Raw genomic sequence first — 22622 nt, forward strand, 5'->3', positions numbered from 1 at the left:
AATGCTCTGGAAAACGTACAGAGGAGGATGACAAAGATGATCCCATGTATCAGAAATCTTCCCTATGAGGATAGACTGAGGGCCCTGAATCTGCACTCTCTCGAAAGGCGTAGAATTAGGGGGGGGATATGATCGAGGTGTATAAATGGAAAACAGGAATAAATAAAGGGGATGTAAATAGCGTGCTGAAAAATTCCATCCAAGACAGGACTCGCAGCAATGGTTTCAAGTTGGAAAAATTCAGATTCAAAAAGGATATAGGAAATCACTGGTTTGGTAATAGAGTTGTGGATGAGTGGAACAACTCCCGAGTACAGTGTAGTTTTAAAAATAGGTTGGATAAATACATGAGTGGGTGTGGGTGGGTGTGAGTTGGACCTGACTAGCTTGTGCTGCTGGGTCTGGTGCAGTGCTCCATCCTTGAGTGGAGATGATCAGACTGGGTGGGTCATTGGGCTAATCCGGGTGGGGGGGTCATGGGTCTAATCCAGGGGGGACATGGACCTGCTCCGCATGGGTCAGTAGGCCTGTTGCAGTGTTCTTTCTTTCTTATGTTCTTATGTTCTTATCTTATTAATGGTATCCAATACTGATAAGTTGGTGAATAAGACACTTTAGATACACTTAGGTATTGTTATTGTCGAAACGTTTCGCCTGCATGACAGGCATCTTCAGTCGAATAAAGGAGACTATATCACTGGAGACAGTGGAAATGAAGACTTAATTCTGAGCTGATCAGTCCCTCAAATTTAATAAGAGTCCAGTCCCTCAGCCTTAATAGAGGATGATCAGACCTTTAGCCTTAATAAAGGGTGATCAGTCCTTTAGCCTTAATAGAGGGTGATCAGTCCTTTAGCCTTAATAGAGGGTGATCAGTCCCTCAGCCTTAATAAAATGTGGTCAAGGATAATGGACTGATGACTTCTACTGCCTCTAGTGATACATTCTCCTGTAGTGGAGTGAAGAAGTCTGTTGTGTTGGCATAACGTTTCGGCAACAAATATACTGAAGTATTGTACATGTGTCTTTTTTTATCCACGTGATACCTTAGGTCAACAATCTAGGAAGCCGGGTCTTAGACCGGGTTGCTGGGGCAATCATCCCTGAACTACTGACAAATATGAGAATTATATAATATTCCTAACTCATCTCAGTGATTGTGAGGGGAAAAGCCCTTAAAAAGTGGGGGTTATAGTTGTTCAGACGCCCGGGAACCATTAGCGTGTTACCGCCAGCACTACCATCTAGCGGGCTGAGGTTAAACTTCAGTTCCTCGGGTCTGATTTGCTTTAATTTCTACTCCTGGTAGTATTAACCTTACCTGGTGTGGGTTGAAGTCTGGAGAATTACTTCACCTCCAGTCCTCTGATCAGGTAATGTGATCTACCAGGAGTATTTCTATTGTGTTACTGATTTCCTGGTTACCAGTAATGATACTGAAGTCGAATACCACCCTTTGTCTTTGTTCAATGTTATACTTGCTAACCCTCACGTAACCAGTTTTAATTCTGTATTATCAGCTCTGCTGCTGGCCTGGTCAACCAGGGTAGAGGCTAGTTATTGGAGCAAGATCCCTGTCAAGGGACACCAGGCCACCAGGCCTGGTGGCCTGGTGGCTAAAGCTCCCGGTTCACACACGGAGGGCCCGGGTTCGATTCCCGGCGAGTGGAAACATTTCGACACGTTTCCTTACACCTGTTGTCCTGTTCACCTAGCAGCAAATAGGTACCTGGGTGTTAGTCGACTGGTGTGGGTCGCATCCTGGGGGACAAGATTAAGGACCCCAATGGAAATAAGTTAGACAGTCCTCGATGACGCACTGACTTTCTTGGGTTATCCTGGGTGGCTAACCCTCCGGGGTTAAAAATCCGAACAAAATCTTATCTTATCTTATTTTATCTTATCCTCATCTTTGATATCTGAAGTGTGGTACTGCCACCAGGTACTGACAGGATTTCCAGAACGTCAGACGAACACCGCCACCCAGGATAAGTTTTTCTTTTTTCTTTTAAAAACATCACAGAAGACCATCCTGGACATAAAATACTCCTGTCTCAACATCATACTGGAACCACAGCGGCCAATTTTATTTTATTTTAATTAAAATCTTCAGAAAATTATCTTATTCCTCCCCAAGTTATTCATTATTTTTTTTCATTCTTTTGGTCTGGTGGAAGGCGTTCCATGGCAGTAATAAATTATTTTACATTTCCTCGGAGTGAGAGAGAAGAGTTCCATGTACTCGGCGCAATATGAACAAAAATCAATCCCAACTCATCATTTTCCCTGATGACAACATAACTCACAACATCACCAAGTCATTAGCAATATTAGTCAACATTCAGTAACATCACCATCACACGTCAACAAATTTAAATGCAGGTACTGGAGAAGTATTAATGAGGTGACGCTGTCAGCATCACGTACAGGTGGCGCTGTCAGCACCACGTACAATGTTTACATTGGTCATCCAGCCTCTCAAAATCATCTCCAGCAAGGCTGGAGTTGTCTAACATTTTATTGAAATTATTTTTCGTTTGATCGATAAAAAAAAATCAAGTGCTTAATATTAAAACACGGTTTAAATCACTGAAACAACCTTCAATCTGTCGTGTTCCAGCTGGTCTTCCTCTGGTATCTTATAGGTGAACCCCTTGAAGTAATCATGCCCCAGCAGCTGGTCACACGTCCATCTCTTGGCTGGGTCGCGATCGACACATTTCTGAAACAATCACATCTCTGACACTCACTGTGTCCCTTAACAGATATTAACATTTATATTATTTTTGTGAATTTGTTATATTTAAGTACTGTAGAGTGCACGTGGGTTAATAAGGACACAATTCACCTGTACACTTTAGGTATACTTAAAAGGAAGTGTGATTAGGATGTCTAGAATGTGTATAGCATAAATAAAACTCTTTCTACAGTGTCAGGGACTGGGCCACAAACTTTTGAGAGGTGAACAGGTTACAAAGGTAATGAATACCAGGTAGATCTGGTCACAATTATGACCAAGTTACAAAGGTAATGAATTCCAGGTAGATCTGGTCACAATTATGACCAAGTTACGAAGGTAATGAATTCCAGGTAGATCTGGTCACAATTATGACCAAGTTACAAAGGTAATGAATTCCAAGTAGATCTGGTCACAATTATGACCAAGTTACAAAGGTAATGAATTCCAGGTAGATCTGGTCACAATTATGACCAAGTTACAAAGGTAATGAATACCAGGTAGATCTGGTCACAATTATGACCAAGTTACAAAGGTAATGAATACCAGGTAGATCTGGTCACAATTACAAAGTTACGAAGGTAATGAACCATCTACACGTCTATACATAATCATTAACAAAGTACAAAGTAACGAGTCGTTCACAGGTCCACACCCGGACGTGTGAATGACTTACCACTTGTAATTTCTTCACGATTATGACCATGTATAACTAGAGAATCGTTATTCTTCATAAAACTCCTGACAGAACCAAACCTTCTTCCCATCTCTAACAAATTCAGGACCTGCCTAGCATAGGCCAGTAGGCCTAGTAAAGGAATCTTGTATTAACATGTCTTACCTAGAAATAAATACTTGAAAACCAATGATAATAACGTACAGAAAGTCATGAGATTAACCTGAGACAACAACAACATTACCTTAAGAAAGTCAAGTCCTTCTCGAGGGAAAGATTTGGGCATCTTGCTCTCTATAGACTCCACAGTGTCAGGTTCTGGTATGTTCAAGCCGCGGAAAAATTCATTGTCCTTAAATATGCGCATGTGGTCAGGCAGGAGGTCACCTGTTGACACAATCTTCCATCAGACATATTACTGGCGGGAAACACCAATATAATTGCTGAGCTTAAATATATAAACACAAAGTCAGTACCTGACCAACCAGGCTGTGGTTCGTACGTCAGCTTGCGTGCGGCCAGCAGTAACAGCCTGGTTGATATACTTCCATTTCCTTCACTGTGGTAACTCTTCATGTTAGTAGGAATGTCTGTGAGTACGACCTGCCTAGCATGGGCCAGTAGGCCTATACCAGCTATCCACTATTTTCATGTTATGAGCGAAAATGTGTGAGAGAGAGAGAGAGAGAATTAGCCTTGCATGGAGCAGACGGTCCATCTTAACGATGGTTCAGGATGGACCGAAACATCTTACAAAATTCATCAACAAAGTGCTGGTTAATAACTTTCACTCATCATTATTCATCAACATGACAATTATTCATCATACAACATTTACCCGATGAACATTAATGGTATAAAATACCAACATGATGGAAAAAAATGGACACAAATGCTGAACAATGTGACTCTTTATTGACAACGTTTCGCCCACACAGTGAACTTTATCAAACAGTGTAAAGTAAAAGGACACAAGTGCAACTAATGTGACATTTAATTGTGGCAACGTTTCGCTCTCCAGGAGCTTTATCAAGCCATTACAAACAATACATGGACACAGAGGGTATATAAAGGCTCAGAGTGAAGTGCGATACTAGTGGTAGTAGTAGTAGTAGTAGTAGTAGTAGTAGTAGTAATGGTGGTAGTAGTAGTAGTAGTAGTAGTAGTAATAGTGGTAGTAGTGGTAGTAGTAGTAGTAGTGGTAGTAGTAGTGGTGGTAGTAGTAGTAGTAGTAGTAGTGGTAGTAGTGGTAGTAGTAGTAGTGGTAGTAGTGGTAGTGGTAGTAGTAGTAGTGGTAGTGGTAGTAGTGGTAGTAGTAGTAGTAGTAGTGGTAGTAGTAGTAGTGGTAGTAGTAGTAGTGGTAGTAGTAGTGGTAGTGGTAGTAGTGGTAGTAGTAGTGGTAGTGGTAATAGTAGTGGTAGTAGTAGTAGTAGTAGTGGTAGTAGTAGTAGTGGTAGTAGTAGTGGTAGTGGTAGTAGTAGTGGTAGTAGTGACAAAAGTAATTCAATATGGTAGAGCAATAGCTTTTATATCCATTTACTCATGTACGAATTAATTGCTCTTCCATATTGTATTACTTTTGTCACTACTACTACTACTACTACTACTACTACTACTACTACTACCACTACCACCACTACTACTACTACTACTACTACTACCACTACCACCACTACTACTACTACTACTACTACTACTACCACTACTACTACTACTACTACCACTACCACCACCACTACTACTACTACTACTACTACCACTACTACTACTACTACCACTACCACTACTACTACTACTACCACTACCACTACTACTACCACTACTACTACCACTACTACTACTACTACTACTACTACTACTACCACTAGTATCGCACTTCACTCTGAGCCTTTATATACCCTCTGTGTCCATGTATTGTTTGTAATGGCTTGATAAAGCTCCTGGAGAGCGAAACGTTGCCACAATTAAATGTCACATTAGTTGCTCTTGTGTCCTTTTACTTTACATATTGTCGGTAATTCTACCAACTTTATTTATCAAACAGATCTGTCTGTGACTTGATAAAACCCAGTGTGGGCGAAACGTGAATAAGTGTATTTAGGTACACTTACACATAGTTACACAAAGTATCATACACAGTAACATATGCATAAAAAAGCGATATAATATGTAAAACAGCCACTGGGGGAGTTGAATGATAGCTCTAGGCCTCTCGTGTTACAATCATCACATCATCAGGAGCTTGCAATGCTGCAGAAAAGACGAGGATGTCCAAGCAACATTGCAAGCTCCTGATGTGTTGATTGCAACACGAAAGGCCTAGAGATATCATTCAACTCCCCCCGTAGTTGTTTTGCGTAGTAACGTATATGTAAATTACAGTTACCTAGAGATTTTCTGATTAGGTAGAGTTGATCTACATCAGACTTGCCGGGCCAGAGAGCCTCACCCTTGGCCAGCTCGGCCAAAACGCAACCAATGGCCCACACATCCACCGGGGCACCGTACTGGGTATCTCCCACCAGCAACTCAGGGGCACGGTACCATCTTGTGGCCACGTAGTCTGTCAAGTTGTCTCCTGGACCTGTCGAAGACACAGTGGCGGACTTGCATTTCTGGGGGCCCTGAAGCTTGAAGTGTTATGGGGGGGAGGGCCCCTTCGCAACCCCTTCTCTTACAGTAGGCCCATAATTTTTATGTATTGTGGACTAAAGTGGCTTGAACCTAAAGTAGCCTGGAACCTAACCTGCTGTATAAGAGGGGCCCTCCTGCACAGCAGTAGCCTGGAACCTAACCTGCTGTATAAGAGGGGCCCTCCTGCACAGCAGTAGCCTGGAACCTAACCTGCTGTATAAGCGGGGCCCTCCTGTACAGCAGTAGCCTGGAACCTAACCTGCTGTGTAAGCGGGGCCCTCATATATAAACTCAATAGGTAACGCAGCATTGTGTGAAAAACGTGCATTTGTTGGTCAGAAAAACGTTTCTTCAACTGTCTTACTTTCCGTCTAAGGTCTCTGTTATTAAGGTGGATCAAACTTGTTGTGTGGGCTAAACGTCTCGAGATGAAGCTACGTAAGTGGTGTGATAAATGGTTTAGAAAAACGACAAGTTGAAGACTGAGTCATTTGTGCAACATTTGGGAAGCTTTATTGAGGAAACGTTTCGCCCGCCAGTGACTTCTTCAGTCCAATACAGAGAAGAACGGTGGAAAAGGAGGAGGAGTTCGAGGTAATGAATCCCTGAGCCTGGAGTCGATGTGTTCACTCCATCAAGACTAAACACTATCGATTCCAGACTGAGGGATTGATTACCTCAAACTCCTCCTCATTTTCCACCGTTCTTCTCTGTATTTGACTGAAGAAGCCACTGGCGGGCGACGTTTTCCTCATCAAAGATTCCCACACGTAGCACAAGTAACTCAGTCTTCTACACAAATTGTTGCGTCAGCTTCTCCACACCTCTGAAGCTTCACTATGACTTACTCAGCATCCTGGCGAAGCCGAAATCACAGAGCTTAACAACGCCAGACTTAGTAAGTAAGATGTTCTCTGGCTTGACGTCTCTGTGAATACAATTATGCTTGTGACAGTAGCCGATAGCTTGGACCAGCTGGTAGATTATCTTCTTCACCTTCTCGTCTGGCAGCCTGGGGGGGGATACAGATTGCAGTAGGCCTATTAAAAATATGCATTACAGTCGAGTATTCCACTTGTCTCACTCATCAATTTGCTTATTTTCCAAATCATACATGAATAAGACACAAGTGTCACATAAAGGTACTGTAATGTTGAATGTGTCTTATCTATTACTGTAGGCCTGCTGGCCTACCAACATTACAATATTGTTTCTTAATTACTCAAGGATAGTCAGTTGGGACTTGATAATGGTCCAGTAGGGACCGAAATATCATGTAGAGTTTGCTCTCGAGAGTCTGGCTGATGTGTGACCTGTCTCTCAGTGTTCTATAATTTGAGAGATGAGTTTACAGGTTTTCAAGACGACAGTTACTCCCCGTGATGGTGAGCTGGACTGGTGGCAGCAACAGCAGTACCTTAACAAGAGATCATACCCACAACTGAGGTTATCAGTCCCTCAGCTGAGGGACTGATAACCTCAGCTTTCAACCTCAGTTGATAACCTGATGTCCTTGTATTGTATTGATAAAGCCACTGGATGGCGAAACGTCAACAAATAAAGAAACCCAGATGTTGCACATGTGTCTAATTCTTTATCGAGATGTAAAATGATTTAGAAAACAGACAAGAGTCTCATTCTTCAGTTAAAGCATCGTCACTCACCCCTTTGGATTACTCTCCAGCTCATTAAGAACAGTACGATCACAGAACTCAAACACCAGATGCAGCTTCCGTTTCCTTCTGAAGACCTCTATCAAGTTGATCAGGTTTGGGTGATGCAATTGCTGAAACCAAGAGACAGTCCGTGAATATAACAGCACGGGTAAAAAAAAAAAAATCACGTAGACAGGAGCACAGAGAAGAGAAAAATCTGTACAGTTCAAATTACGAGTTCTATCTGCTGGAGAGGACCTCAGTAAAGGTCGAAATATACAGATTTATCCCTCTCTCATCTCCGTGTCGAAATGCATTATTCTCGCACGTTGATAGGTGCTTGCAAAGGTAAGGAAGATGACTCAACACTCCTGGCAAGACAGTTATCTGCAACTCTCAGACAACTAACATATTTCAACACTAAATTACCTAAGTGGGAATGTGTTTGAGTTGAATTATAGTGAGTTATATCTCTGTAATTTACAACCAGTGTATGTGACTATAATTATTATATGATTATTGAAACCAGTATATACAACTGTATAATTCATCATTGAATGGTGAATAGTTTACCTGCACGAATTTGCTTGGACTTGCCCGTCTTTTCTGCAAGCTCCTGATAATGCAACATGAAAGGCCTAGAACTATCATTCAAATTCTCCACCCGTATATATATATATATATATATATATATATATATATATATATATATATATATATATATATATATATATATATATATATATATATATATATTAAAGAGAGAGAGAGAGACAGAGAGAGAGACAGAGAGAGAGATAGCCTTTGAGAGGGTAACTCTCCCATACCACAAATCTTTCAATATTTTCTCTTTCTTGGCATCTCTTTGATGTGGTTGAGGTTGCATGCCACATACCCTGTCCCTCCTGCCCCCCGGGGCATGATTGCACCTTCCCTGAAGCCAGAAAATACCCTCATTACGTAAGGTTAAGCCAGATTTATCGTCCTGAACAGTTAGTCTCTGTCTTCCCGGAATTTATGATTGTCTTGGTCCCATTTCAGGGCGATCACCAGCAGCCTGATTGCTTAGTGATTAGAGGACGGAGAATCGAGTCTTCACCACTTCTTGCTATGGACGGCCCTCCTGGGTTTACAGCTTCGTGAAATACAGTGTAAAGAATCTGTTTTTTGACTTTCAACTCTCTTGTTTTCTTGAGATTTTGTGTGTGTGTGTGTGTGTGTGTGTGTGTGTGTGTGTGTGTGTGTGTGTGTGTGTGTGTGTGTGTGTGTGTATGTGTGTGTGTATTCACCTAATTGTACTCACCTAATTGTGGTTGCAGGGGTCGAGACTCAGCTCCTGGCCCCGCCTCTTCACTGATCGCTACTGGGTCCTCTCTCTCTCTGCTTCCTGAGCTTTGTCATACCTCTTCTTAAAACTATGTATGGTTCCTGCCTCCACTACTTCACTTGCTAGGCTATTCCACTTCCTGACGACTCTATGACTGAAGAAATGCTTCCTAACGTCCCTGTGACTCGTCTGAGTCTTCAGCTTCCAGTTGTGACCCCTTGTTTCTGTGTCCCCTCTCTGGAACATCCTATCTCTGTCCACCTTGCCTATTCCCCTCAGTATCTTGTATGTCGTTATCATGTCTCCCCTGACCCTTCTGTCCTCCAGTGTCGTCAGTCAGATTTCCCTCAACCTTTCCTCGTACGACATTCCCCTGAGCTCTGGGACTAGCCTTGTTGCAAACCTCTGTACTTTCTCTAACTTCTTGACGTGCTTGACCAGGTGTGGGTTCCAGACTGGTGCTGCATACTCCAGTATGGGCCTAACATACACAGTGTACAGTGTCTTGAACGATTCCTTATTTAGGTATCGGAACGCTATTCTCAGGTTTGCCAGGCGCCCGTATGCTGCAGCAGTTATTTGGTTGATGTGTGCCTCCGGTGACGTGCTCGGTGTTATGGTCACCCCGAGGTCTTTCTCCCTGAGTGAGGTCTGTAGTCTATGTCCACCTAGCCTATACTCTGTCTGCGGTCTTCTTTGCCCCTCCCCAATCTTCATGACTTTGCATTTGGCAGGATTGAATTCGAGAAGCCAGTTTCTGGACCACATGTCCAGCCTGTCCAGGTCTCTTTGCAGTCCTGCCTCATCCTCATCCGATTTAATTCTTCTCATCAACTTCACATCATCTGCGAATAGGGACACTTCAGAGTCTATTCCTTCCATCATGTCGTTCGCATATATCAAAAATAGCACTGGCCCTAGAACTGACCCCTGTGGGACCCCGCTCTTCACAGGCGCCCGCTGTGATACATCTTCACGTACCATGACTCGTTGCTGCCTCCCTGTCAGGTATTCCCTGATCCACTGCAGTGCCCTTCCTGTTACATGCGCCTGATCCTCCAGCTTCTGCACTAATCTCTTGTGGGGAACTGTGTCAAAGGCCTTCCTGCAGTCTAGGAAAACGCAATCAACCCACCCCTCTCTCTCTCGTGTCTTACTTCTGTTACCTTGTCATAAAACTCCAGGAGGTTTGTGATACAAGATTTGCCTTCCATGAATCCATGCTTGTTTTCATATATAATCTTGTTCCGTTCCAGGTGTTCGACCACTCTCCTCCTGATAATCTTCTCCATGACTTTGCACACAATACATGTCAGAGACACAGGTCTGTAGTTTAGCGCCTCGTTTCTGTTTCCTTTCTTAAATATGGGGACTACATTTGCTGTCTTCCCTTTCTCAGGTAGTTGCCCAGTTTCAAGGGATGTGTTGAAGATTGTGGTTAGAGGCACGCACAGCATCTCTGCTCCTTCTCTAAGGACCCATGGGGAGATGCTGTCCGGTCCCATCGCCTTTGAGGTATCAAGGTCACTTAGCAGCTTCTTCACCTCCTCCTCGGTTGTTCGTATGTCATCCATCACTTGGTGGTATATTCCCTCTTGATGTTCCATTCTGTACTGACTTCCCACAGCCCTTCATGTCTCTACTGTAAAAACTTCCTTAAATCTCCTGTTTAGCTCCTCACATACCTCCTGGTCATTTCTTGTGAGTTCTCCCCCTTCTGCCCTTAATCTGATCACCTGGTCTTTGACTGTTGTCTCCCTCCTGATGTGGCTATACAACAGTTTCGGGTCAGTCTTGATTTTAGATGATATGTCATTTTCATACCGTCGCTGGGCCTCCCTCCTTACCTGTGCATACTCGTTCCTGGCTCTGCGACTGATCTCCCTATTTTCGCGTGTTCTCTGCATTCTGTACTTTTTCCATTCTCTATTGCACTTTGTTTTTGCCTCCTTACACCGTCGGATAAACCAGGGGCTCGTTCTGGTCTTCCCGTTGTTTCTGTTGCCCTTGGGAATAAACCTTTCCACTGCCTCCTTGCATTTTGTTGTTACATATTCCATAATTTCATTTACTGGCTTTCCTGCCAGTTCTCTGTCCCATGGGACCTCCTGCAGGAAGTTCCTCAACCCTATGTAGTCCCCTCTTTTATAGCCAGGCTTTTCCCATTCAACTCCTGTTACTCTCTCCACTTGCAGCTCTACTATATATTCAAAGCACAGACCCACGTGGTCGCTAGCTCCTAGGGGACTCTCATACATGATGTCCTCAATGTGTGAACTGCCCAGGGTGAACAAAAGGTCCAATCTTGCTGGTTCATCCTCCCCTCTCACTCTGGTAGTGTCCTTAACATGTTGGTGCATGAGGTTTTCCAGCACCACGTCCATCATCTTGGCTCTCCATGTTTCGGGACCCCCATGTGGCTCCAGGTCAATCTAACTGTGGTTGAAACCCCCCATAACCAGCAACTTTGCTCTGCTGGAGTGAGCTCTTCTTGCCACCTCAGCAAGTGTGTCCACCATTGCTCTGTTGCTCTCTTCATATTCCTCTCTTGGCCTCCTGCAGTTCTGTGGTGGATTATACATCACTGCAATGACCACCTTCTGTTCCCCAGACTGAAGTGTACCTACTATGTAGTCTCTTTCTCCCATCTCATCTATGCGTGTGTGTGTGTGTGTGTGTGTGTGTGTGTGTGTGTACTCACCTAATTGTGGTTGCAGGGGTCGAGACTCAGCTCCTGGTCTCGCCTCTTCACCGACCGCTACTAGGTCCTCTCTCCCTCTGCTCCATGAGCTTTATCATACCTCGTCTTAAAACTATGTATAGTTCCTTCCTCCACTACATCGCTTGCCAGACTATTCCACTTCCTAACAACTCTATGACTGAAGAAATATTTCCAAACATCTCTTTGACTCATCTGAGTCTTCAGTTTCCAATTATGACCCCTTGTTTCTGTGTCCCATCTCTGGTACATCCTGTCTCTGTCCACCTTGTCTATTCCGTGTGTGTGTGTGTGTGTGTGTGTGTGTGTGTGTGTGTGTGTGTGTACTCACCTTCAACATCCGTATTTCCCTCAGAGCAATCTTCTTGATAAGTGGATCATCTTCAGACTCGACGAACTTCTTAATGGCCACCAGACTTCCGGTCTCACGGTTACGACACTTGTAGACGACTCCGTAGGAACCCTCGCCGATCTTACTTAACTTCTCGTACTTCTCCATTAGTCGCGAGGACAACCGTGTTCTCCTGAAATACAGAGTACTTACGTCAGGCTCGAGTACATAATGTTATATATATATATATATATATATATATATATATATATATATATATATATATATATATATATATATATATATATATATTATTATTATTATTATTATTATCACACTGGCCGATTCCCACCAAGGCAGGGTGGCCCGAAAAAGAAAAACTTTCACCATCATTCACTCCATCACTGTCTTGCCAGAAGGGTGCTTTACACTACAGTTTTTAAACTGCAACATTAACACCCCTCCTTCAGAGTGCAGGCACTGTACTTCCCATCTCCAGGACTCAAGTCCGGCCTGCCGGTTTCCCTGAACCCCTTCATAAATGTTACTTTGCTCACACTCCAACAGCACGTCAAGTATTAAAAACCATTTGTCTCCATTCACTCCTATCAAACACGCTCACGCATATGTGTGTGTGTGTGTGTGTGTGTGAAGACAATTTGCTGTATATTTCGACCTCCAGTTGAGGTCCTCATCAGCAGACACAAGAGATGCTGCCAGTTGAATGTACACCTGTGTTCCAGCCGCCAATCAACAAGTGTTCAATGTTAATAAACTGATTAACGTATTTCATTGAACTTACTCCACATTAAAACTTTAAGATTTGCACGTAAAATGTAATCCGGCGGATTTACGAAATATTTCGTAAGAGAAGAATAAACTTTAGTTACCAATATAATGGAATAAATACATTATTCTGGCCCACAGACACTTGAGGATCTGTGCTACGTGTGTCTGTACCTGGCTAACTTGGTCAAGATCATGTGTCTGTACCTTGCTAACTTGGTCAAGTTCATGTGTCTGTACCTGACTAACTTGGTCAAGTTCATGTGTCTGTACCTGGCTAACTTGGTCAAGTTCATGTGTCTGTACCTGACTAACTTGGTCAAGTTCATGTGTCTGTACCTGGCTAATTTGGTCAAGTTCATGTGTCTGTACCTGACTAACTTGGTCAAGTTCATGTGTCTGTACCTTGCTAACTTGGTCAAGTTCATGTGTCTGTACCTGACTAACTTGGTCAAGTTCATGTGTCTGTACCTGGCTAACTTGGTCAAGTTCATGTGTCTGTACCTGGCTAACTTGGTCAAGTTCATGTGTCTGTACCTTGCTAACTTGGTCAAGTTCATGTGTCTGTACCTTGCTAACTTGGTCAAGTTCATGTGTCTGTACCTGGCTAACTTGGTCAAGTTCATGTGTCTGTACCTGGCTAACTTGGTCAAGTTCATGTGTCTGTACCTGGCTAACTTGGTCAAGTTCATGTGTCTGTACCTGACTAACTTGGTCAAGTTCATGTGTCTGTACCTGGCTAACTTGGTCAAGTTCATGTGTCTGTACCTGGCTAACTTGGTCAAGTTCATGTGTCTGTACCTTGCTAACTTGGTCAAGTTCATGTGTCTGTACCTTGCTAACTTGGTCAAGTTCATGTGTCTGTACCTTGCTAACTTGGTCAAGTTCATGTGTCTGTACCTTGCTAACTTGGTCAAGTTCATGTGTCTGTACCTTGCTAACTTGGTCAAGTTCATGTGTCTGTACCTTGCTAACTTGGTCAAGTTCATGTGTCTGTACCTGGCTAACTTGGTCAAGTTCATGTGTCTGTACCTGGCTAACTTGGTCAAGTTCATGTGTCTGTACCTGACTAACTTGGTCAAGTTCATGTGTCTGTACCTGACTAACTTGGTCAAGTTCATGTGTCTGTACCTTGCTAACTTGGCCAAGTTCATGTGTCTGTACCTTGCTAACTTGGTCAAGTTCGTGTGTCTGTACCTGACTAACTTGGTCAAGTTCATGTGTCTGTACCTGGCTAACTTGGCCAAGTTCATGTGTCTGTACCTGGCTAACTTGTCCAAGTTCATGTGTATTTACCTGGCTAACTTGACCAAGTTCATGTGTCTGTACCTTGCTAACTTGGTCAAGTTCATGTGTCTGTACCTGGCTAACTTGGTCAAGTTCATGTGTCTGTACCTGGCTAACTTGACCAAGTTCATGTGTCTGTACCTTGCTAACTTGGCCAAGTTCATGTGTCTGTACCTGACTAACTTGGTCAAGTTCATGTGTCTGTACCTGGCTAACTTGGTCAAGTTCATGTGTCTGTACCTTGCTAACTTGGTCAAGTTCATGTGTCTGTACCTGGCTAACTTGGCCAAGTTCATGTGTCTGTACCTTGCTAACTTGGCCAAGTTCATGTGTCTGTACCTGGCTAACTTGGCCAAGTTCATGTGTCTGTACCTTGCTAACTTGGTCAAGTTCATGTGTCTGTACCTTGCTAACTTGGCCAAGTTCATGTGTCTGTACCTGACTAACTTGGTCAAGTTCATGTGTCTGTACCTGGCTAACTTGGTCAAGTTCATGTGTCTGTACCTGACTAACTTGGTCAAGTTCATGTGTCTGTACCTGGCTAACTTGGTCAAGTTCATGTGTCTGTACCTGGCTAACTTGGTCAAGTTCATGTGTCTGTACCTGACTAACTTGGTCAAGTTCATGTGTCTGTACCTGGCTAACTTGGTCAAGTTCATGTGTCTGTACCTGACTAACTTGGTCAAGTTCATGTGTCTGTACCTGACTAACTTGGTCAACTTCATGTGTCTGTACCTGACTAACTTGGCCAAGTTCATGTGTCTGTACCTGGCTAACTTGGTCAAGTTCATGTGTCTGTACCTGGCTAACTTGGCCAAGATCATGTGTCTGTTCCTGGCTAACTTGGCCAAGATCATGTGTCTGTTCCTGGCTAACTTGGCCAAGATCATGTGTCTGTTCCTGGCTAACTTGGCCAAGATCATGTGTCTGTTCCTGGCTAACTTGGCCAAGATCTATATTCATATATTTTTATGTCAAGTCTAAGATCTTATTAATGGCAACTTAATTACCCTGTTATAGCAGCAATATACAATAGACTTTAAACTATCAATTACATTAAGACGGTATCAAACTAAGACAGTAATAAACTACGATAGATAATAGACTATTTACTACACTAAGACAGTAATAAACTACGATAGATAATAGACTATTTACTACACTAAGACAGTAATAAAGTACGATAGATAATAGACTATTTACTACCCTAAGACAGTAATAAACTACGATAGACAGTAGACTATTTACTATCCTAAGACAGTAATAAACTACGATAGACAATAGACTATTTACTACACTAAGACAGTAATAAACTACGATAGACAGTAGACTATTTACTATCCTAAGACAGTAATAAACTACGATAGATAATGGACTATTTACTATCCTAAGACAGTAATAAAGTACGATAGATAATAGACTATTTACTACCCTAAGACAGTAATAAACTACGATAGACAGTAGACTATTTACTATCCTAAGACAGTAATAAACTACGATAGACAATAGACTATTTACTACACTAAGACAGTAATAAACTACGATAGACAGTAGACTATTTACTATCCTAAGACAGTAATAAACTACGATAGATAATAGACTATTTACTTCACTAAGACAGTAATAAACTACGATAGATAATAGACTATTTACTACACTAAGACAGTGTTAAACTACGATAGATAATATACTATTTACTTCACTAAGACAATAATAAACTACGATAGATAATAGACTATTTACTACACTAAGACAATAATAAACTTCGATAGATAATAGACTATTTACTACACTAAGACAATAATAAACTACGATAGATAATAGACTATTTACTACACTAAGACAGTAATAAACTACGATAGATAATAGACTATTTACTACCCAAAGACAGTAATAAACTACGATAGATAATAGACTATTTACTACACTAAGACAATAATAAACTACGATAGATAATAGACTATTTACTACACTAAGACAATAATAAACTTCGATAGATAATATACTATTTACTACACTAAGACAATAAACTACGATAGATAATAGACTATTTACTACAATAAGACAATAAACTACGATAGATAATAGACTATTTACTACAATAAGACAATAAACTACGATAGATAATAGACTATTTACTTCACTAAGACAGTAATAAACTACGATAGATAATAGACTATTTACTACACTAAGACAATAATAAACTACGATAGGCTGAGAATCTCTACATTACGATAATTTACATAATTAAGTATATTATTATGTATTAAATAGCTTCTTGGCGGTTTCCAGGTAACACTGACTTATGTCTCACTTCAGTGTCCTGCCGTTACTTGGGGGGGGCGGTTTCAGGGGTCAACGCCCCCGAGGCCCGGTCCGTGACCAGGTCTGGCGGTGGATCAGGGCCTTATCAACCAGGTTGTTACTGCTGGCCACACGTAGATCGATGTACGAGCCACAGCCCGGCTGGCTCGTACACTGGACTGGGTACAGGACTGGGTACTGGACTGGGTACTGGACTGGGCACTGGACTAGGTACTGGACTGGGTACTAGACTGGTTACTGGACTGGTTACTGGACTGGGTACTGGACTGGGTACTGTACTGGGTACTGGACTGGGCACTGGACTAGGTACTGGACTGGGTACTAGACTGGGTACTGGACTGGGTACTGAACTGGGTACTGGACTGGGCACTGGACTAGGTACTGGACTGGGTACTGGACTGGGTACTGGACTGGGTACTGGACTGGGTACTGGACTGGGTACTGGACTGGGCACTGGACTAGGTACTGGAATGGGTACTGGACTGAGTACTGGACTGGGTACTGGACTGGGTACTGAACTGGGCACTGGACTAGGTACTGGACTGGGTACTGGACTGGGTACTGGACTGGGCACTGGACTGGGTACTGGACTGGGTACTGAAATGGGTACTGGACTGGGTACTGTACTGGGTACTGGACTGGGCACTGGACTAGGTACTGGACTGGGTACTGGACTGGGTACTGGACTGGGTACTGAACTGGGCACTGGACTAGGTACTGGACTGGGTACTGTACTGGGTACTGGACTCCGCACTGGACTAGGTACTGGACTGGGTACTGGACTGGGTACTGGACTGGGTACTGGACTGGGTACTGGACTGGGTACTGAACTGGGCACCGGACTAGGTACTGGACTGGGTACTGGACTGAGTACTGGACTAGGTACTGGACTGGGTACTGAACTGGGTACTGGACTGGGTACTGAACTGGGCACTGGACTAGGTACTGGACTGGGTAATGTACTGGGTACTGGACTCTGCACTGGACTAGGTACTGGACTGGGTACTGGACTGGGTACTGGACTGGGTACTGAACTGGGTACTTGACTGGGTACTGAACTGGGCACTGGACTAGGTACTGGACTGGGTACTGGACTGGGTACTTGACTGGGTACTGTACTGGGTACTGGTCTGGGTACTGGACTGGGTACTGGACTGGGCACTGGACTAGGTACTGGACTGGGTACTGGACTGGGTACTGGACTGAGTACTGGACTGGGTACTGGACTGGGTACTAGACTGGGTACTAGACTGGGTACTGGACTGGGTACTGGACTGGGTCCTGGACTGGGCACTAGACTAGGTACTGGACTGGGTACTGGACTGAGTACTGGACTGGGTACTGGACTGGGTACTGGACTAGGTACTGGACTGGGTACTGTACTGGGTACTGGACTGGGCAATGAACTAGGTACTGGACTGGGTACTAGACTGGGTACTGGACTGGGTACTGGACTGGGTACTGGACTGGGTACTGGACTGGGTACTGTACTGGCTACTGAACTGGACACTGGACTGGGTACTGGACTGGGTACTGGACTGGGTACTGGACTGGGTACTGGACTGGGTACTGGACTGGGTACTGTACTGGGTACTGGACTGGGCACCGGACTAGGTACTGGCCTGGGTACTGGACTGAGTACTGGACTAGGTACTGGACTGGGTACTGAACTGGGTACTGGACTGGGTACTGAACTGGGCACTGGACTAGGTACTGGACTGGGTAATGTACTGGGTACTGGACTGGGTACTGGACTGGGTACTGGACTGGGTACTGGACTGGGTACTGAACTGGGTACTTGACTGGGTACTGAACTGGGCACTGGACTAGGTACTGGACTGGGTACTGGACTGGGTACTTGACTGGGTACTGTACTGGGTACTGGTCTGGGTACTGGACTGGGTACTGGACTGGGCACTGGACTAGGTACTGGACTGGGTACTGGACTGGGTACTGGACTGAGTACTGGACTGGGTACTGGACTGGGTACTAGACTGGGTACTGGACTGGGTACTGGACTGGGTCCTGGACTGGGCACTAGACTAGGTACTGGACTGGGTACTGGACTGAGTACCGGACTGGGTACTGGACTGGGTACTGGACTGGGTACTGGACTGGGTACTGTACTGGGTACTGGACTGGGCAATGAACTAGGTACTGGACTGGGTACTAGACTGGGTACTGGACTGGGTACTGGACTGGGTACTGGACTGGGTACTGGACTGGGTACTGGACTGGGTACTGTACTGGCTACTGAACTGGACACTGGACTGGGAACTGGACTGGGTACTGGACTGGGTACTGGACTGGGTACTGGACTGGGTACTGGACTGGGTACTGGACTGGGTACTGGAATGGGTACTGGACTGGGTACTTGACTGGGTACTGGACTGGGCACTGAACTGGGTACTGGACTGGGCACTGGACTAGGTACTGGGCTGCAACATGGCATTTTTTATCTCGTTCACTTAGTGGTGCACTCAGCTCACACAGTGAGGTCTGGGGTTCGATCCCCGGTACGGCTGAAAACATTAGGACGTGTTTCCGTCAGACACCTGCCGTCCATGTTCACCCATCAATTAAATAGTTACCTGGGTGTAAGTAGACTGGTGTGGGTCGCATCCTGGGACATAATCCACCTAATTTCCGGGAAATGCTCTGCATAACAAGGTGCTTTCTATATAGTAGTATGTCCTTGATGTCAGCTATGGTCTGTATAAGTTGTATCATGTACTTGTAAAAATAACAATTATTATTATTATTATTATTATTATTATTATTATTATTATTATTATTATTATTATCATTATCATTATTATAGACGTACTCAGCTCCTGGATTTATATTTGCCTTCTACGATAGGCCGATTTATAGAGGATAATTGTGATTAGAATCGTAGAAGTCAATGTTGACCACAAGTGGAAGATTTAAAGTCAGTTTTCGTGATGGGATGAGAAGGGAGCGTCATTGTCTGCAACAACAGCGGCAGCAACAGCAGCAACAGTAACAGCAGCAACAACAACAACAGCAACAACAGCAGCAGCAACAGGAGCAACAGCAGCGGCAACAACAGCAGTAACAGCAGTGGCTAAGACAGGTGTATTTAGCACAGCACAGCAACACAGTCAAGGTTCATGTGGAGAATAATTCTCTCCGTTATGTGAGTATCGACCTGATGGTCCACTGTCCCAAGGACCCACTGCTGGCTCCTGGACCACTATGGTCCACTTTTCCAAGGACCCACTGGTGGCTTCTGGACCACTATGGTCCACTGTTCCAAGGACCCACTGGTGGCTCCTGGATCACTATAGTCCACTGTCCCAAGGACCCACTGGTGGCTCCTGGACCACAAGAATCCTCTGTCCCAAGGACCCACTGGTGGCTCCTGGACCACTAGAATCCTCTGTCCCAAGGACCCACTGGTGGCTCCTGGACCACTAGAATCCTCTGTCCCAAGGACCCACTGGTGGCTCCTGGACCACAAGAATCCTCTGTCCCAAGGACCCACTGGTGGCTCCTGGACCACTAGAATCCACTGTCCCAAGGACCCACTGGTAGCTCCTGAACCACTATGGTCCACTGTTCCAAGGACCCAATGGTGGTTCCTGGACCACTAGAATCCAATGTCCCAAGGACCTACTGATAGCTCCTGAACCACTATGGTCCACTGTTCCAAGGACCCACTGGTGACTCCTGAACCGCTATGGTCCCAAGGATCCACTGGTAGCTCCTGGACCAGTATGGTCCACTGTCCCAGCAGTATGAAGGGGACAGAGTCAACATAATATCTAACCACCACTTTCCTGTCTATTAATGACAACACTGACCCTATACATAAAAATACTAGGCCTACCAGCCCCTATGCCTACTAGCCGCTAGGCCTACTAACCCCTAGGCCTACCAGCCGCTGTAAGAGGGTTGATAATAGCAGCCTTGCTGAGTGACGTTCAGTAGATAGGATTTTGACTTATTCTATTCACGTCATTCATCCATCCTGGAGTTCTGTATACATTATTATTATCCTCTTATTTACTATCCTGCATTGTAAATATTTCACAGGTATAAATCTGTAATTTTGATCTCTCTCTCTCTCTCTCTCTGTCTCTCTCTGTCTCTCTCTCTCTCTCTGTCTCTCTCTGTCTCTCTCTGTCTCTCTCTCTCTCTCTGTCTCTCTCTGTCTCTCTCTGTCTCTCTATGTCTCTCTGTCTCTCTCTCTCTCTCTGTCTCTCTCTATCTCTCTCTGTCTCTCTCTGTCTCTCTCTCTCTCTCTGTCTCTCTCTCTCTCTCTCTCTCTCTCTCTCTCTCTCTCTCTCTCTCTCTCTCTCTCTCTCTCTCTCTCTCTCTCTCTCTCTCTCTCTCTCTCTGTCTCTCTCTGTCTCTCTATCTCTCTCTATCTCTCTCTGTCTCTCTCTATCTCTCTCTGTCTCTCTCTGTCTCTCTCTGTCTCTCTCAGTCTCTGTCTCTGTCTCTGTCTCTCTGTCTCTCTCTGTCTCTCTCTGTCTCTCTCAGTCTCTGTCTCTGTCTCTCTGTCTCTCTCTCTCTCTCTGTCTCTCTCTGTCTCTCTATCTCTCTCTATCTCTCTCTATCTCTCTCTATCTCTCTCTGTCTCTCTCTATCTCTCTCTGTCTCTCTCTGTCTCTCTCTGTCTCTCTCTGGCTCTCTCAGTCTCTGTCTCTGTCTCTCTGTCTCTCTGTCTCTCTCTCTCTCTCTCTCTCTCTCTCTCTGTCTCTGTCTTCATTATTTCCATCACAGGACCTGTTTCTTACTTGTCTGTTGTTGTGGATCAGGGCAAGTGTAGAGTTTTATCAAGTTAAGTTTCACTCTGTGTAGAGTTTTATCAAGTTAAGTTTCACTCTGTGTAGAGTTTTATCAAGTTAAGTTTCACTCTGTGTAGAGTTTTATCAAGTTAAGTTTCACTCTGTGTAGAGTTTTATCAAGTTAAGTTTCACTCTGTGTAGAGTTTTATCAAGTTAAGTTTCACTCTGTGTAGAGTTTTATCAAGTTAAGTTTCACTCTGTGTAGAGCTTTATCAAGTTATGTTTCACTCTGTGTAGAGTTTTATCAAGTTAAGTTTCACTCTGTGTAGAGCTTTATCAAGTTATGTTTCACTCTGTGTAGAGCTTCATCAAGTTAAGTTTCACTCTGTGTAGAGCTTTATCAAGTTATGTTTCACTCTGTGTAGAGCTTCATCAAGTTAAGTTTCACTCTGTGTAGAGTTTTATCAAGTTGTTTCACTCTGTGTAGAGCTTTATCAAGTTATGTTTCACTCTGTGTAGAGCTCTGTCAAGTTATGTTTCACTCTGTGTAGAGCTCTATCAAGTTATGTTTCACTCTGTGTAGAGCTTCATCAAGTTAAGTTTCACTCTGTGTAGAGCTTTATCAAGTTATGTTTCACTCTGTGTAGAGCTTCATCAAGTTAAGTTTCACTCTGTGTAGAGCTTTATCAAGTTATGTTTCACTCTGTGTAGAGCTCTGTCAAGTTATGTTTCACTCTGTGTAGAGCTCTATCAAGTTATGTTTCACTCTGTGTAGAGCTTCATCAAGTTAAGTTTCACTCTGTGTAGAGTTTTATCAAGTTGTTTCACTCTGTGTAGAGCTTTATCAAGTTATGTTTCACTCTGTGTAGAGCTCTGTCAAGTTATGTTTCACTCTGTGTAGAGCTCTATCAAGTTATGTTTCACTCTGTGTAGAGCTTCATCAAGTTAAGTTTCACTCTGTGTAGAGCTTTATCAAGTTATGTTTCACTCTGTGTAGAGCTTCATCAAGTTAAGTTTCACTCTGTGTAGAGCTTTATCAAGTTATGTTTCACTCTGTGTAGAGCTCTGTCAAGTTATGTTTCACTCTGTGTAGAGCTCTGTCAAGTTATGTTTCACTCTGTGTAGAGCTCTGTCAAGTTATTTCCCTGATAAGACTCTTAACAGAGCACAGACAGGGAAGGGATGAGTAAAAGAAGGGAGCAGGAAGGGAAGAGAGGGAAGAGGGAGGGGAGAGACGAGAGGGGAGAAAGGAGAGGGGAGAGGGGAGAGAGGGGAGAGGGGAGAAAGGAGAGGGGAGAGGGGAGAGAGGGGAGTGGGGAGAGGGGAGAGAGGGGATAGAGGAGAGGGGAGATAAATGAGACATCAATAGAGAGTTACTAGGGACAAAA

General features: G+C 43.9%; 1 protein-coding gene across 3 annotated transcripts in view; it reads right to left on the reverse strand.

Moving 5' to 3' along the window:
* The window catches only part of LOC128703757 (cyclin-dependent kinase-like 4), a 152866-nt gene that overhangs the window by 2010 nt on the left and 128234 nt on the right, over positions 1–22622 (reverse strand). For all 3 annotated transcript variants that reach the window (XM_053798526.1, XM_053798528.2, XM_053798527.2), the window contains 6 exons: positions 12080–12272; positions 7712–7833; positions 6896–7059; positions 5800–5997; positions 3658–3800; positions 2600–2722 (listed from right to left, as the gene is read on the reverse strand). In XM_053798526.1, the coding sequence (XP_053654501.1) occupies positions 2600–2722; positions 3658–3800; positions 5800–5997; positions 6896–7059; positions 7712–7833; positions 12080–12272 (943 nt within the window). The remainder of the gene's footprint in view (positions 1–2599; positions 2723–3657; positions 3801–5799; positions 5998–6895; positions 7060–7711; positions 7834–12079; positions 12273–22622) is intronic.

This window comes from Cherax quadricarinatus, chromosome 87 (assembly GCF_038502225.1).
Source record: "Cherax quadricarinatus isolate ZL_2023a chromosome 87, ASM3850222v1, whole genome shotgun sequence".
NCBI lineage: Eukaryota > Metazoa > Arthropoda > Malacostraca > Decapoda > Parastacidae > Cherax > Cherax quadricarinatus.